General features: G+C 36.3%; 2 protein-coding genes across 3 annotated transcripts; both read right to left on the bottom strand.

Moving 5' to 3' along the window:
• Positions 1-18: 18 nt before the first annotated feature.
• On the bottom strand, positions 19-2,586 carry kra (basic leucine zipper and W2 domain-containing protein kra). The gene is made up of 8 exons (XM_018022809.2): positions 2,440-2,586; positions 1,821-1,893; positions 1,466-1,746; positions 1,089-1,393; positions 750-993; positions 451-670; positions 223-384; positions 19-162 (listed from the first exon to the last, which is right to left on the bottom strand). The coding sequence occupies exons 2-7, from the start codon at positions 1,879-1,881 to the stop codon at positions 233-235; spliced, it is 1,263 nt and encodes a 420-aa protein (XP_017878298.1). The 5' UTR covers positions 1,882-1,893; positions 2,440-2,586; the 3' UTR covers positions 19-162; positions 223-232.
• A 648-nt stretch (positions 2,587-3,234) lies between these two features.
• Positions 3,235-10,122, bottom strand: LOC108623937 (uncharacterized). 2 transcript variants are annotated; one of them, XM_018022832.2, is made up of 6 exons: positions 8,231-10,122; positions 6,812-7,014; positions 6,218-6,565; positions 5,650-5,652; positions 5,363-5,443; positions 3,235-5,165 (listed from the first exon to the last, which is right to left on the bottom strand). In XM_018022832.2, the coding sequence occupies exons 1-6, from the start codon at positions 9,870-9,872 to the stop codon at positions 4,956-4,958; spliced, it is 2,487 nt and encodes an 828-aa protein (XP_017878321.1). In that variant the 5' UTR covers positions 9,873-10,122; the 3' UTR covers positions 3,235-4,955. The 2 variants fall into 2 exon arrangements, with proteins under 2 accessions (XP_017878321.1, XP_017878322.1); XM_018022833.2 differs by lacking the exon at positions 5,650-5,652 and having other exon boundaries at positions 8,231-10,121.
• Positions 10,123-13,984: the final 3,862 nt, after the last annotated feature.

Below are 13,984 nucleotides of genomic sequence, written 5' to 3'. Positions count from 1 at the left end.
ATAAAGTATGTCTCAAAATGATACAAACTTTATTTTATTTTTTTATTCAAAATCTCTATTTCTCAGTACAATCCAATTGTATATGCACGATCCACGGTTTGATAAATTTTGTTTTGGTATATTCCAAATTTATTATTTTCTGACAATGAAGCTTACATTATTCTGAAATGTAAGAATAATATAATGTTAAAAATTAAATTGTAAGTTGTTAAACGAACATACTTTTGTGTTCTTAATCTTCTTCTTCTCCTGATTCAGATTCTTCCTCGGCGTTTTGTAACCATTCGATGAATTTCTTCATTTGATCCAAAAACATCATTTTTCCCTTCACTGAATGGCCTTCTTTGTACCATTTCAAAATTACTTCTTCTGATATTATGTCCGCTGAAATAACACATTAATAAATAAGAGAGAACAGATGAAAATCTTTTCAACATGTAACTAACATACTTTTATAAAATAGTAGAACAATTTTCTGGAAGACTTTCATGAAGTTCATGTTCTCGTAACAAAATTCCTGGACCTTGAGGAGAAGCGCGAGCTCAGATCTGGCAGTGTTTGTAAAAGCATCGAATAGTGCAGTGTACACCTTTAAGTGTTTTAACGCTTGATCGGCTACTAACTCTTCTTTTTTGTTCCATTCAGCTTGACCCATCACGACAGCCCAAATCTGCGGATTCCAACGTTTTCGTTCGATTCAAATATATTGTAAAGTAAATAAATGCTAATAATTAGCGAGATATAATTACCAGGCCAATAACTTCGTGTTCAGGGAGGCAACTTCTCTGTGCCACATCCTTGAGATCAAGTATAATGTCTTTCATTGGACGACCATCGGCCAAATCGTCTAACAATAATTGTTGCAAATCTCGTTTCGCCTCTTGGCTTGCCTGAGCTTTATGTAATTTTACAATGTCCGCAAGACCGACAGTCTCAAACACAGATCGAAAATACTCTTCAGTTCGTTTGTTAGGCGGTACAAATTCCATTAACCTATTGAATTACAAACAGAGGAATGAACAGATATAAGACAATTACTATTAATATGAAGATAATACATATTGTAGAATGACCAATTATTTTCGTACCTTCCTTCAATATTGCCTTTTTTCAATGCAGTCATCAAACTTGATAAACCTTTCTCCTGTCTCCAAGTGACGAAAACTTCTAATAAAAAGTCTAGTGCTAAGTTATCCTTAACAAGATGCTCGTTAATTAAGACTGATAAAACAGTGGGTGGAACAGAACCATTAGATATCCATAGAGCTGTCATTCTAGCTAATTTTGTTCTTTCTTTCGGGGTAAAACCTTTCATAAAAACCAATACTTTTTTCATTTCTTCTTCAAACATTTTCTCCAAGTATTTATAGCGTCTCATAAGTTTAATGAAAACCTACAAATTGTTCGAATTATTTAGTAAAGAATACATCGAAGTTCTAAATGTTAGTAGGAGACAATGTATTACTTGTTCAAAATTTCGCATAGATTCCATGTCTTCTGGTTGTTCAAAAACACAAGCAGTGGTTTTGACTGGTTTATCACCATCTTGAGCAATAGAACCGCCTGGAATCAAAAGTCCACCAGCTATTAAGATGTCAAATAGGTCCTCCCCATATCGGCGGTAATCTAATTTAGATCCAGCTGCATCCAAGTACTTTGAAATTGCATCTAAGTCATTCCCAGCTTTCTCCAAACCAAGTAGAATTGCATCTCTAAATCCCATAGGGTCATATTTTTCTTTTTCATCTATGAAACATTAACATTGAATTTAATTCCTGTAATAAGTGATTTTCAAATAACTATGTTTTTTCACAGCGTACCTCTCTTTCTGGTCTTTATTCGTTGACCCGATAATATTGGTTTTTCAATTTTTTGACTCATACAATAACCTTTCTGAAACAACAAAGGCTATAATGAATACATTTTTCAATACTTTCAGTAAATCTAATTCTGACAACAATTAGCCAAGGCACAGAATATTATTTGCTCTTTATATTATCTTAATTACATAAAATAAGGAAAATTATTCTCATCTTACGCACAGCTAGCCACAAATTTAATTTTTTGTCAAAAATATATCTAAATCAAAATAAAAATGTAATGAAGACAAAGAAGGAAATTACAACGCGACCATAATGAACTACCGTTTGACTTTAAATCTGTTGGCACTTCTTTGACAAATGGCGACTTTCATTAAATATATTTGATTACGTCAAAATTCCGACATATAAATCACCTTTGGGGACGATTATTAATATAAAAATTGATGCGTAAGGTGTACATTTCAATTAAAATATTATTTCTAAGGTTAAGGTCATATAATGAGACCACGATGGCTGAAATTTGTTGAAAACTTGGACCCTTCACAATCGAACTGATCCTCTAACAACGAACCCGAAATTGCTCAGAAATTTAATAAAATTGGAACTGTTAACTTACTTAGATGCACGTACAACTGTAGAATTACCCTTTTTCAGGTGTATAAGGGAGATACGAAATATCTCAAAGAGGATTTTGAGCACTTGAGGTCAGCGAAATCGAAGAGAATCAACCTAAGGAGAAGCCACAATTGACAGGGAATAGATAGCGTACTCAAATCAGCATTGCAGCGACCATTTTCGCGCCACCTATTGGGTCACTGGTTCACGTTTATGTTAGGCCAGTTCCTTTTACTTTCTTGGGTTAGTTAGTATTTTACTTCGAATATTTTGTAATCCTTTGCATAATATATGTGTCTTGTATTTTGGAATAATATATAATGTAATAAATTGCAAAGTTGTAGAGTTATAATTTGAAATTTCTGTTGTCATGCTCATGCCTAGGGTATTTGTCTACAAGCGTTCCATCTCGCGATCGGCTTCCTGCATTTCCAGAAAGAAGAGGCGCGTGTCGAGTGATGCCAGTATGTGCATGTGTGTGTGCTGAGTGTCAGGTAAGCGAATTTTAAATTCATTCCTGGAGGCTCGGAGTCTTGGAATCTTCGACGCGTTGGACTCATTTGGTTCACCTCAAATTACTAATTTTGGTTTCAAGCCATCTACAACTGGTAAGACCTGAGCTACAATTTTTTCTAAATATCATTTTCTTGAACTGGTATTTTTATGTAAAAGAAAAACTTATTTCAACCGTGAATATTGAGAAAGAAAGATGATATGTATGCTGAAAGAGGCAAACTATGATAAAACAAACAAACTTAAAGGAAATAATTGAAACTAAATCGAGTCACAAATCACAATATTTTAAACATTTATTTGCAAGTAATTAAATGTCATTATTTCGATTGTATCAATAGTAACAAGTACTCGTTACGCTTTTTGTTTTACGTGAATTTGTAACACATAATAAAGTTGCAAAGACACTGTATGGACACTAAGCAAACGGTCGTTTGTCTTTCATTTAAATTCTAGAAAAAAAGAAATATATTTTTGCTGCTTAAATAGCAACCAGTAAATATCATATGTTTCACTTTTCTCTGTTACTATGATTTAACCATGTTACAGAAATTCTTGTTATATCTGATAAAATTTAAATAGCTGACACAATTATTCATTCTTAAAAAGGCACAAGTTTTCCTTCCCTTACCGTGACAAAAATTTTCGTTCACCCTCCGGTTCAATCACTACATTCAGTATTTACTTTCCATTGTTTGCAAAAGCGTTCGCTGCAATAGAAAGTAGGCAAAGAGAATTTCTTTTATTTGCAAGATAATTTTTTCAGCGGGAATATATTTTCATTGATTATAATACGTTTTTGCATATTCTTATGTAAAAATATATGTACACATACAAAATATCGTGAATGTAATCAGAGGGCTGTTCAAGTGACGAAACCGCGCATGTTTTACGGTCAAGACATCGGAACGAAATGCACAGACCAGAAATTAACTACTGTACTCGTACAATCGTTCTTCAAAAGTAGTTCACGGTAGTTGATATAAAAACAAGTTGGAAAAAAAATAGCGATATGATAATCTGCAAATACTACGAGGTTGCGTTTATTGTCAGTAGACACTATAGGCGACGTGAAATAAATCAACGTGAAATAATGAACTGCCTGCCTTGTATCATTATGATTCGCATAATTATCGTATCTGAGCCTCGAACAGTTTGGCAAAAACATCTACTAGTCGTACTTTCATCTTTATTATCGAACTCTCTTTCTCTGAAAAGAATTATAGATCTCTTTTTTATATTCCGCTTGCTCATCGTTTCGTATGATAAAACTTCTTTCTAATAAGACGTTATGACCATTAATATTCGTGTCGAGATCGTTCGATAAAACTGATCTTAATGAAATAACGCACGCTTGATGCAAGTCTCGAATTTTGATCGGAAACCGAAAATTTGAGATCGTATATAAGCGAAAATGAAAAGAATTCTTCATTATCAAATATATATTTCGTGTTAGGTAAAAATTGAAAAGGTAGACAGAGTTTCAAAGCTAAAAGAAATCGAAGAGTACTAACTCGATCGTACAATATTTAATCACAGAAAAATAGACAATTCTTCGCATTTTCTTTTCAATTTAAACAATATTGTTTACCAAGATTCATTTATATAAACTCTCCTTATCACTGCTCATTGTCAACGGAACTTCCGCTTCCATAAGGCGCTCCAAAGTTGGTTTCATACCATATACCAAGGAAATCGTTATCGAGTGTGGTTTTTCGTTCAGCCAGCTTTTTGGACCATAATGTTTGAATTCCCATACGTGTCCCATGAGGAGCTCGAATCATAAAACAATTTTGTTGTAGAAACTGAAACACCGATTCCAAATTGGTTTGCATCATCTTTTCGATTTCATTTCCACGATCTTGATTCCTCACTGACCCATTGTCCATTAAGCGAGCGGACGAGTTAAGGCTTATCGTTAAACGCGTGTGTCGTTTGTGCTCGTTGTGCGAACGCAGCGATCGATTGAGTAATTCAGCTATTTTTGTTTATCTTTCTTTTCGTTTACGGTGTGTGCAAGTCGACATCTTCTTGCTTGGCCTTGGGCGCGATCTTCTCGTTGCTGCCAGATTCTTTAACAGCGATGTGGACGTCAGCCACCTCCACGGCTGGTGGAACCGCTGGATTTACCGATCGATCTTCATCCGCGATGACGAAACCGATCGTTGCTCCGATTTTTTGACTCGCCTGCCTGAACGAGTCTGATAGCATCACCTGTCGCAAATCGATTATTTTAAGTCGCTTACAAATTGATTTTAAATAGGCGTATCTACTTGTGGCGTAAACTTATATTATTATAAATGAGCACTCGATGCATCATTGTACACCATCATTCATAAATCTTAAGACGCATTGTTTATCGTTAACACTTAGTGTTTATCAAAAGATCTGACTATGCGGAAACGTCTTACCTGCACGACGTTGATGCACATGGACGTCAGAGCCAGGCCAAACACCAGGTATATTATCGAACACATCATGTATATGGGGTGCTAGATCAACGAACCAATTTGTTAATTTACGCTCGTGTATTCTTTCATCGGGCGGGTTTTTAAATTTCGTTAATAAAACACGTGCAACTGTGCTGAAGTGTGATTTACGCGAAAAGCACGTACGAAATAGTGTATGTACGATGGTGAAGAACAGTTTTTATTGTTTGTCTGTTTAGTTGATGAAGTTTTTGATTTTCAAAGCTTACCATCTGCACGCCACCGTGAAAGAAAGAAGCAAGAAAATAAGTTAATTACACGTCATGGAGATAACTTAAGGGAGAATTCTCTTTTCTTACAACTGGAAACGTTCCATTAAATAGATATGTTAACAGCAATGTATAAAAAGTCGACGTTGTATAGAATATGTCTATACCGCTTTTGATACATTGCCGGTAACGGATATAATACCAAAAATATCGCCAGTATTAATTCTTTCCGGTTTAGAGTCTGATCCTGCCGAACGATAAAATAAATGCTAATTGCAAATGAAAAGATCGGAGGATATAATTTAAATAGAGAAACATTCTATGAATTTAACACTAGAAACAAAATCAATTTTTTCCGGTTTAAAATCTGATTCTGCTGGAATACAAAGGAAATGCTAATTGCAAATGAAGATCGAAGGATGTACATTATATTTTAAAAAGAGAAATATTCTGTAAAAGTATTCAAACTGTACTGAAAAATATTATCAGTTAGAATCGCAGAAACGAATGAAGCATGATAGATAATTGTAAAAAATTGAAATTGGCATTGAAGAAGATAAAAAGTCACCTTTGGCACGTAATCACCGAAGCCAATTGTGCTCATGGATATGAAGACGAAGTAGAAGCTCTCGAAGAAACCCCAGCCTTCCGATAAGCAGAACAGCGTGGCTCCAACGAAGATGTAACCGAGTAGAATGAAAATCGCCACCGAAATCGGCAGATTGAATTCGTCGTCGATGGCAAACGCAGACATAGCCGGCGTCACTGGTGTGTCGGGTACGTTACCATCTAAATTCAACACCGTTTGCGATTGCTGGGCCTGCTTTTGCATCTCTTCGATATCCTCTGGGTTTATCTGTGAGGGCCTCTTGAACGTTGCCAGATCGTAAACCAGTTGCACGCCTTTCATCACTTCCTGTTTCATCAAAAGATTAATCAGTCTCAATACGAGGCACTTCAAATAAATTAACATGCGGGGAATAGTGAAGATAGATTCCATTTAAAAAATGCCTTGGTATCATACAACTTTTGTTTGAAACATTTCTTATAAATATGATTATTTTTAATCAAATCAAATTGATTTCAGTTATGTACTTCACCATGTAATATAAAGAAAGAATAGAAATGAAATGTGCAATATAAGTTCGAGTAGATATGTTACCTGAACAGGTACAGTTCCGCGGACTTTCCGGCAACTTCCGGTATAATAGACCCTCCTCACGAACGCCCAGAGGAACTTGATACCGCGCGTGAATAATTTACCAAAATCGGCGAGTATTATCAGAAACATCGGTATTCCGAAGATAGCGTAAACTATTGTGATCGCCCTTCCGGTGTTGGTGCTCGGTGAAATGTGGCCGTATCCTAAAAATAACACGGAAACATCTTCAATCGTGATATATTCTCGTTAGAATTGTTACATGATTCACTTTCAGCTATCAAAATTCGACTTTTAAACATTCGAACTCCCGTTCGAATTCATATATTTCTATGGGCAAAAATAACTTCGCAGATACCTGCTAAATACGCCGTGACATTCGGTCTAACTTTAGCTATTTCAGTAGTACAATTTGGCGGTTGTTTGCTCATATAACGAAAATTACAATGCGCTGAAAAGATTGGATTTAATTAAGTCGTCAAAGGATTAATTTCGGGACTTCAGTAAAAAGGACCAAAGCAATTATTAGGTAATTTTATACTATAATTAACTTCATTTCTAATTAAGTAATTAAGGTCAATTTAAATGCAATTGATGATTTTTCATTGTGACATAATAGGTTGCAGATTTTTATAAAATATTCGTGGTATCAATTTAAAAAATTAATTATTAATAGACTTCTTTTTTATGAAAAATAATGTACATTATTTTGTTTATATTTTATTAAGTTTTAGAGAAATCTGAGATCAATGGGTAATGAAATATAAAATGAATCGTTAGTGTGTGAAGGTGTGGAGGGATGAATGATTAATTATATTCAAGGTGTAAACCAAGTGCTATTCTTTGGCCGAAAAGGCTAGAAGTAATAAATACTATAATACATTTGTTTGTCATATAAACATTGTAATAGGCACTCATCTTTTAGTACTTTATATATTTTTGAGAACAAATGTTCTTCCTATTCATTGCTGATTTTTCTATAAATGCACAAAATCCACTGTCTAGTAAGAAAGAAAGAGTTCATTCAGTAACAGTATCTGCTGCTGGACTAAGGAAAAGGATTCGTGTACGAATCGAAATATTTTTATATTCAAACTACCGCAAAGAAAAGCTGTTAAAACTTCTAAAAATTGTGTACACAGGTATTGAAACGCGTGCGCACGTTTGACAGCTGGAGAGTAGCACATAATCTGCTATGCTACCAACTGTATCTACAAGTTGGAAAATCAATACAGAACTCGTAAATCGTTTTCCAACAACTGACTCGGTAAATCGTTTTTCATTTTTCTCGTGATATTCAAATGATTTTTTGCAAATTACTTTATACGTCAAAATAAACTTTGAGTAAAAACAAGGTTTTCCGGAAACGAAGTTTAAACCATCTATTATCAGTGATCGAGATAGATATCCCGATTTCCTCACCGATGGTAGTTATAACGGTCAGACAGTAAACAACCGCGTTCAAGAAGGTCCAACTTCTCTGCCCGCTATACGTATGCACTCCTGCTTCATGAGCCGTGTGCAGTTGCTCTTCGAATTCCATCAACTTTCGACGAGCCATGCTTTTCCAGTCCTCCTCCTTCAAATTGTGACTGTAGTTCCACAAATTATCGAGAAAATCACGTTTTACTCGCTTGACACCGCACTTGTAAAACGATTCGAACGCTCCCTCGGTGAATCGGAAGACGAACGCGCCAAGGCCGCAATAGATTATGACTAACATCAATTCTGACATGCAACGGTTCCTTAATCCTCTCACGATTTCCGCCTCCTTCGGATTCTGTGCGACGAACGCTTTAAACTCAGCGATAACATCTCTCATCGCTCGTAAGAAGTCGATGAAAGTGACTTTCTTCTGGTCGTCCATTTCCTTGAACGTAACTTCCGATTTCGTGAAATCGTCAATTTTACTTGGTTCCTGACTCTGTTCTTCTAACTTGTCCTCTTTCCTCTTACGAAAGAACGGCAACCAGGAGAACCAGGATTTCTTCGTCTCATATTCTTTTAACTTCTCGATAGACTCCTCGACGGCCTCTTGTTCGCTCTGTGTGAGAATAGTGCTGAATTTTCGTCTTCTCAATACGGTCTCATCTTCTGCGTCTTTGAACACATCTGGCGTATCAGGGTCGAGGATGCTCTGCTCCCTTTTCAGGTATTCTCTTTGCGCCTTGGCGAAGTCCTGTATAAGACTGTCATTGCTCAGGGGTATAATTTGTTTCTTTACATCCGTAGAGTATCTTCTCGTAATTTCTTGAGTAATTTGCCTGGGGAAAGACTCGCTCTTCTTCATTTTCTGCTCCTCGTCGGTATCATCGATTGGACTATACGTTTTGGAGTGTCCTTCTGGTCTCGTTTGATTGTCTGTTACCTCCAGTTTCTGTTTAGTTGACTTCTTTTCTCGCGGCGGTTTTTCGACGACCTCTTTCGTCGCGTCAGGATCGGTAATTTTCTTTGTTGAACTCTTCTTTGTTCTAGGCTTGCTCACTTCCGGTGATTTGGTCCTCCTAGGACGTTTGTCCATTTCCTCCGTATCACTGGAATCAGTAGAATGATGCCTTTCCGCCCGTTCCCTCGATTTCTTCTTCAATCGCCTCTCAACCTTCCGCGGTTCCACCCGTGGTTGATCGACATCGACTTCCTTTGACTTAGGAGCATCTTGATGTTTCTCATCACTCTTAGTCACTTCTTTCACCGGACTTCCGTTATCCGTTTTGTATACCACCTCCGTTTTTACCGACAGTGCTGTGGTCTCACCTTCAACGTCATTCTCACGTGCTTGCGTCTCTTTTAACGGAGAACTCTTCTTTTCTTCGAATCTCGCCGGGCTCTTTTTCTTCTTTTCTTCCACTTTAAGTTGCGGCTCTTCTGATTTCGTTCTCTTTTCCCTTTCTTCTAATTCCGTTTTCTCGGCATCGGCAGCCATCTGTTCCATTCTTGCTCGCATAGACCCTTCTTCATCCTCCGATGTCTCCACTAGCTGGTTCCTCGCGGACGGTTCCGGCGTCTTTTCGCGCCTCCTGGCCGCAGCCTTGCGACGCCTGTGCACCGTGTAGCTGTCCTCCATCGCCGGGAAACAGATTGAAACGCCGTACAAGGAAGAACTGGCCGGCAACGGGGACAGACACACGGTTGGAGAACGCCGCGGAAACTACACTCACGTATCCGTCTGGTCCCGGTGCAGAGGGACACCGAGACAGAAATAAAACAGAGGCTGCTCCCACCACCGGACAATCGGACGTTATGTACCGAGAGGAACCAGATGGTTTTGCCGCAGCGGGTATCGAGCGAGGGCGCCGCGCGAATCACGCGCAACGCTTTTCGACGACGCTCCGGCGTCGCGGTGCCGACCCTGCAGCACTGCAATGAACGGTCTGTCGGACGACCGAACCTGCAACCAGTCGTACCGCCACCCTCCGGCGGACGTTATGCGGCTCCGGTTCGATTGACGTCACGCGATTTCCTGATTCTATTACTGCCACCGAAGAAAAATGGCAAAAAGGATAAATGATGATTTTCGTACAGAGAAAAGAATTTTTACGCTTTTCTTGTTCCCCAGGCTATCAGTTTACTTGAGGCTCTCCAAATTTAGTTTAACCGAAATCGATCAATTGCAATCGATATAAAAGAAAATTGTTCCTTGCAACGAAAATGTTCTCAGGAAAGTCTTTCATAGATTTTCTAAATAATAAAATAAAGACATGAGAAAATGTTTGTATACTCAATTAAAATTGCCATTCTTTATGTAAATGAAAACCTATTTAAATTAACTATATGCACATAACGCGATTAATAATTGTAATACATAAAATTGTATGGAACATCTTGTATTATTCAAACTTTCTGTTAATGTTGTTGTAGTTATAAGCTAATATAATATGCTAAAGTAATGAGACATGTTCTAAAGTTTGCTAATAAATAAGTGTAATGATAGTAAACTCGCATACAAAATTTCGAGGGAATTGAGAAGCTATTAACAACGATATTTATTATAATTTTAGCCTTATCGGCCAGAGTAGGACATGGTTTACACTTCAGAAAACCTATTTGTTCATTTCACTGCACGTTCATACACGAACAATACATTCCAACACTTCAAATACCAAATAATTATATTCAGAACATAAAATCAGAGAATGTTAGAGCACGTGTAGCTTTTTGTGGAAATAGTATAGCCAGAACACCCTTAATCGGATGCTTATATCAAAAGGATATATCATTCTGTCGTGATAAAAAAGATGAATTTATCTGAAGGATTCTAATGTCATTCACTATCATACATCTTCCCTCTTATTTCGTATATTTTTTTTGTTGGATTTTGGATTTGTCGAAAGCGTAGCAATGTAGAAATCTTTAATACTTTATACTGTTTCGTTTGCTATTGGTGTTTGAATATATATAAGCCGTAGATGGTATCGTAGACTGAAGATCCCATCATTTTGAGTTTCGTGATCCAATGCGATTTCAGAGCAAATTGGGGTAAGATATGATTGGTATGCTCTTCGGTATGTATTTTAGGATGATATAAGGGGGTTGTTTGAAGGGTAGATAGAGATTTATGAGAGGTTTAATGCTCAGATAAACGAGGAGAAATTACTAAAGAATGGCAGCGTTATGGCACTTTGTGTGTAACGAAAAAGTATGCAAATTTTAATGCCGTTTATAACATTGTTAGCGAAGTGAGAAATAAAAATCACTATCATACTTTGTGTTTTAACTCCAGTTGCCAGATACAAGAAAGGGCCTATAGAATTTTCTTCTAATTCCACCAAAAAGAACGATGTCTGTATTTTGAGCCTCATTGGGCTGAAAGACTAGCAGGTTGGGAAAGCGTTTATTTTGCGACTATTGTTCGTTGTTCGACGGAATTTAGGATGGCGTAAATCTGAATACACATTAAAATTAGGATAGTGTAAGTTGATATACTAAGTCTAAGACATTGCACTTTCGGACGAAAAATAATCTTAGTGATTTAAATTTCGAGCAAAATATACAACTGATAGTAATAAGAATGACGAAGATTTTTATATTTCCTTTGAATGTTTATACATACTAAATATATTACTTTAGAATGTAGTCACGGAGTATTTCCAATCTTCATTTAAATGATTGAGTTATTAATTAGATTTCTGAATATAAAGAATATAGGGTAAGAGTAAAGGGAAGCGGTTGGTTTTTTTTTTAGCGAATACCACTGAATAGCGGGCTTCAAGCCTGCACGTAAAATTCAGCGATGCATAGGTACTACATAACGCCTGACGTCCAATGAAGATATTAATCAAATTAAGGAAATGCACGGCTGCAAAATCATATTTAAATTCTTTATCGAAGTAGCAGATATATAATGATACATGATAGCATAGTTTAAGTTTATAGCTTATACATCTTTAACAGGCATAGCAGAACAATTTAGGTCCCTTCCAGTTTATCTTAAGAAAGACTAAGCTTACGTCGGATAATATAAAAAAATGTGCTTTATGATCTTTAAAACTTTTTCTTTCGAACTTTCATGATATTATACTTCCGAAGACTCTTCAGCTGAATATTGGCTTTTAAAATTTTGCTATCGTTTTAGTCTAAGAATATAAAGTGTAATCCCAGTAATCTTTGTATAATAAACGACCTAAGTTATCATTATATAACATCTTCTACATACATTTTGTATTAATTTTGATCCTCAATTTGATAAGGTAGCGAATAAATTTTCCTGGATTCCCTTTTAGCAAAAATCCCATTTCTCAATCGATGTCAATTGCGAAAGTTCTAGTTTATATAATTAATTACAAATGATTTTCTTCTGTATTTATCAGAGAAATTATATTCGGCTAATTATTTCATGATTTATCAGCATCATTCGATGGCACACTTTATTAACGCGGTGTTCTCTCAACTTCCCTCAATGATGCTGTGTAACAACTGCTATTTGCTCGCCGAGAATATTTCTGAAAGCAATTACATACCGCCCCATTTGTTGTTAAAAGCCTGTAAAATCGGGATTCCTTGCACTCCCTTTACGATTGTCCGTACAACAAAATGTAATTTCTGTTAACACGATTTCATCTCGAGATTTACAGACGCATGTGCAAGATTGGAGTCAGATTAAATGACACGGTGCAAGATTAAATCGCGTACGTAATAATTTTAATCCCACGATTATGAAAAAAATTGAATGAAACCTCCATTTCTTCTTCTATGTAAAAAATTCCTTGTTACTCGCTGTTTTTATCGCTTTTCTGCCAGTTTCAGCACCGCTTTACGTGATTCGATGCAAAGAAAAAATAGAATGAAATGGGGACATGCATTTTCGTTCAGAAATTGACGCAGCAGGTGTTTAATCTGTTAGCCAGCTTCTGTTCTCCTATGTATATTGTGCTAGTTCCTGGTAACGAACTCTCCATTTGAGAAAATCGATTCAGTGTTTGCTGCTTTCAATGCTCTTCATCGATTTAATTGTTCTTATTTTCCCTTATCAAGTTCCACGGAGTGACTTTATCTTTTCTCACTTCCTATTCTCGTCTTTTATTCAGCATGCATATTCTATTCCTTTGATTCTCTGTTCTACTTTATTAGGCGAAATTAATTCAAATCACGTGAACAGTAATTTCTTAATAAATTTTTCTTACAATAAATGTACCTTACGATTCTAATATTAAATCTTGTATTAATTTAATATTATTCTTCATCGTCCGTATAACGTCTTCGAATTGAATTTAAAATATACAGTCTCGTGTTTTCAAGGTACTGTTAACATATTTTCATTCTATCGGACGGACAATTCCGGGACTTGCAAATGAGAAATGCTCGGCGCGGAGATACAATTTCCGATTCAACGAGCCCAAAATTCACCGACCTCGTTTTCTCTTGTTTCCGTAAAAGACAGAATTTTTCATCAGCTGTCACCGTGAAAAAAACGTCAACAATATCAAGGCTGACGCGTGTAGACACGTTCTAACATCGATCGCGTTTACGTACGTTTTAACAATAAAATGTTGAAGAAAGCGTAGGTAGTTTGCTCTTTGAAAGTCGAATTATCGTATTAATATATATTATCGTATCAAGGGATGTAGAAAAATTTTTTAGTCAAATGGTGGCATATTAAAATGATCAAAGCTTGCGGATTTAATGAATTCACCACGAAATTGAATTTGCAGAAATTATAAATGCTCTGTCTAATGCTGC

This window comes from Ceratina calcarata, unplaced genomic scaffold (genome assembly GCF_001652005.2).
Source record: "Ceratina calcarata isolate Rehan_Ccalc_2016 unplaced genomic scaffold, ASM165200v1 scaffold294.2, whole genome shotgun sequence".
NCBI classification, from domain to species: domain Eukaryota; kingdom Metazoa; phylum Arthropoda; class Insecta; order Hymenoptera; family Apidae; genus Ceratina; species Ceratina calcarata.
This window is presented reverse-complemented; position numbering and strand designations above follow the sequence as displayed.

Excerpts from the sequence above, each read along its gene's own strand:
- kra (XM_018022809.2), bottom strand. The coding sequence starts at position 1,881 with ATGAGTCAAAAAATTGAAAAACCAATATTATCGGGTCAACGAATAAAG. Across the intron at positions 1,747-1,820 it reads AATAAAGACCAGAAAGAGAG|ATGAAAAAGAAAAATATGAC; the intron begins GTACGCTGTGAA and ends AATGTTTCATAG. Across the intron at positions 671-749 it reads AACACGAAGTTATTGGCCTG|ATTTGGGCTGTCGTGATGGG; the intron begins GTAATTATATCT and ends TGGAATCCGCAG.
- LOC108623937 (XM_018022832.2), bottom strand. The coding sequence starts at position 9,872 with ATGGAGGACAGCTACACGGTGCACAGGCGTCGCAAGGCTGCGGCCAGG. Across the intron at positions 7,015-8,230 it reads GACCGTTATAACTACCATCG|GATACGGCCACATTTCACCG; the intron begins GTGAGGAAATCG and ends TGTTATTTTTAG. Across the intron at positions 5,166-5,362 it reads TGTGCATCAACGTCGTGCAG|GTGATGCTATCAGACTCGTT; the intron begins GTAAGACGTTTC and ends GATTTGCGACAG.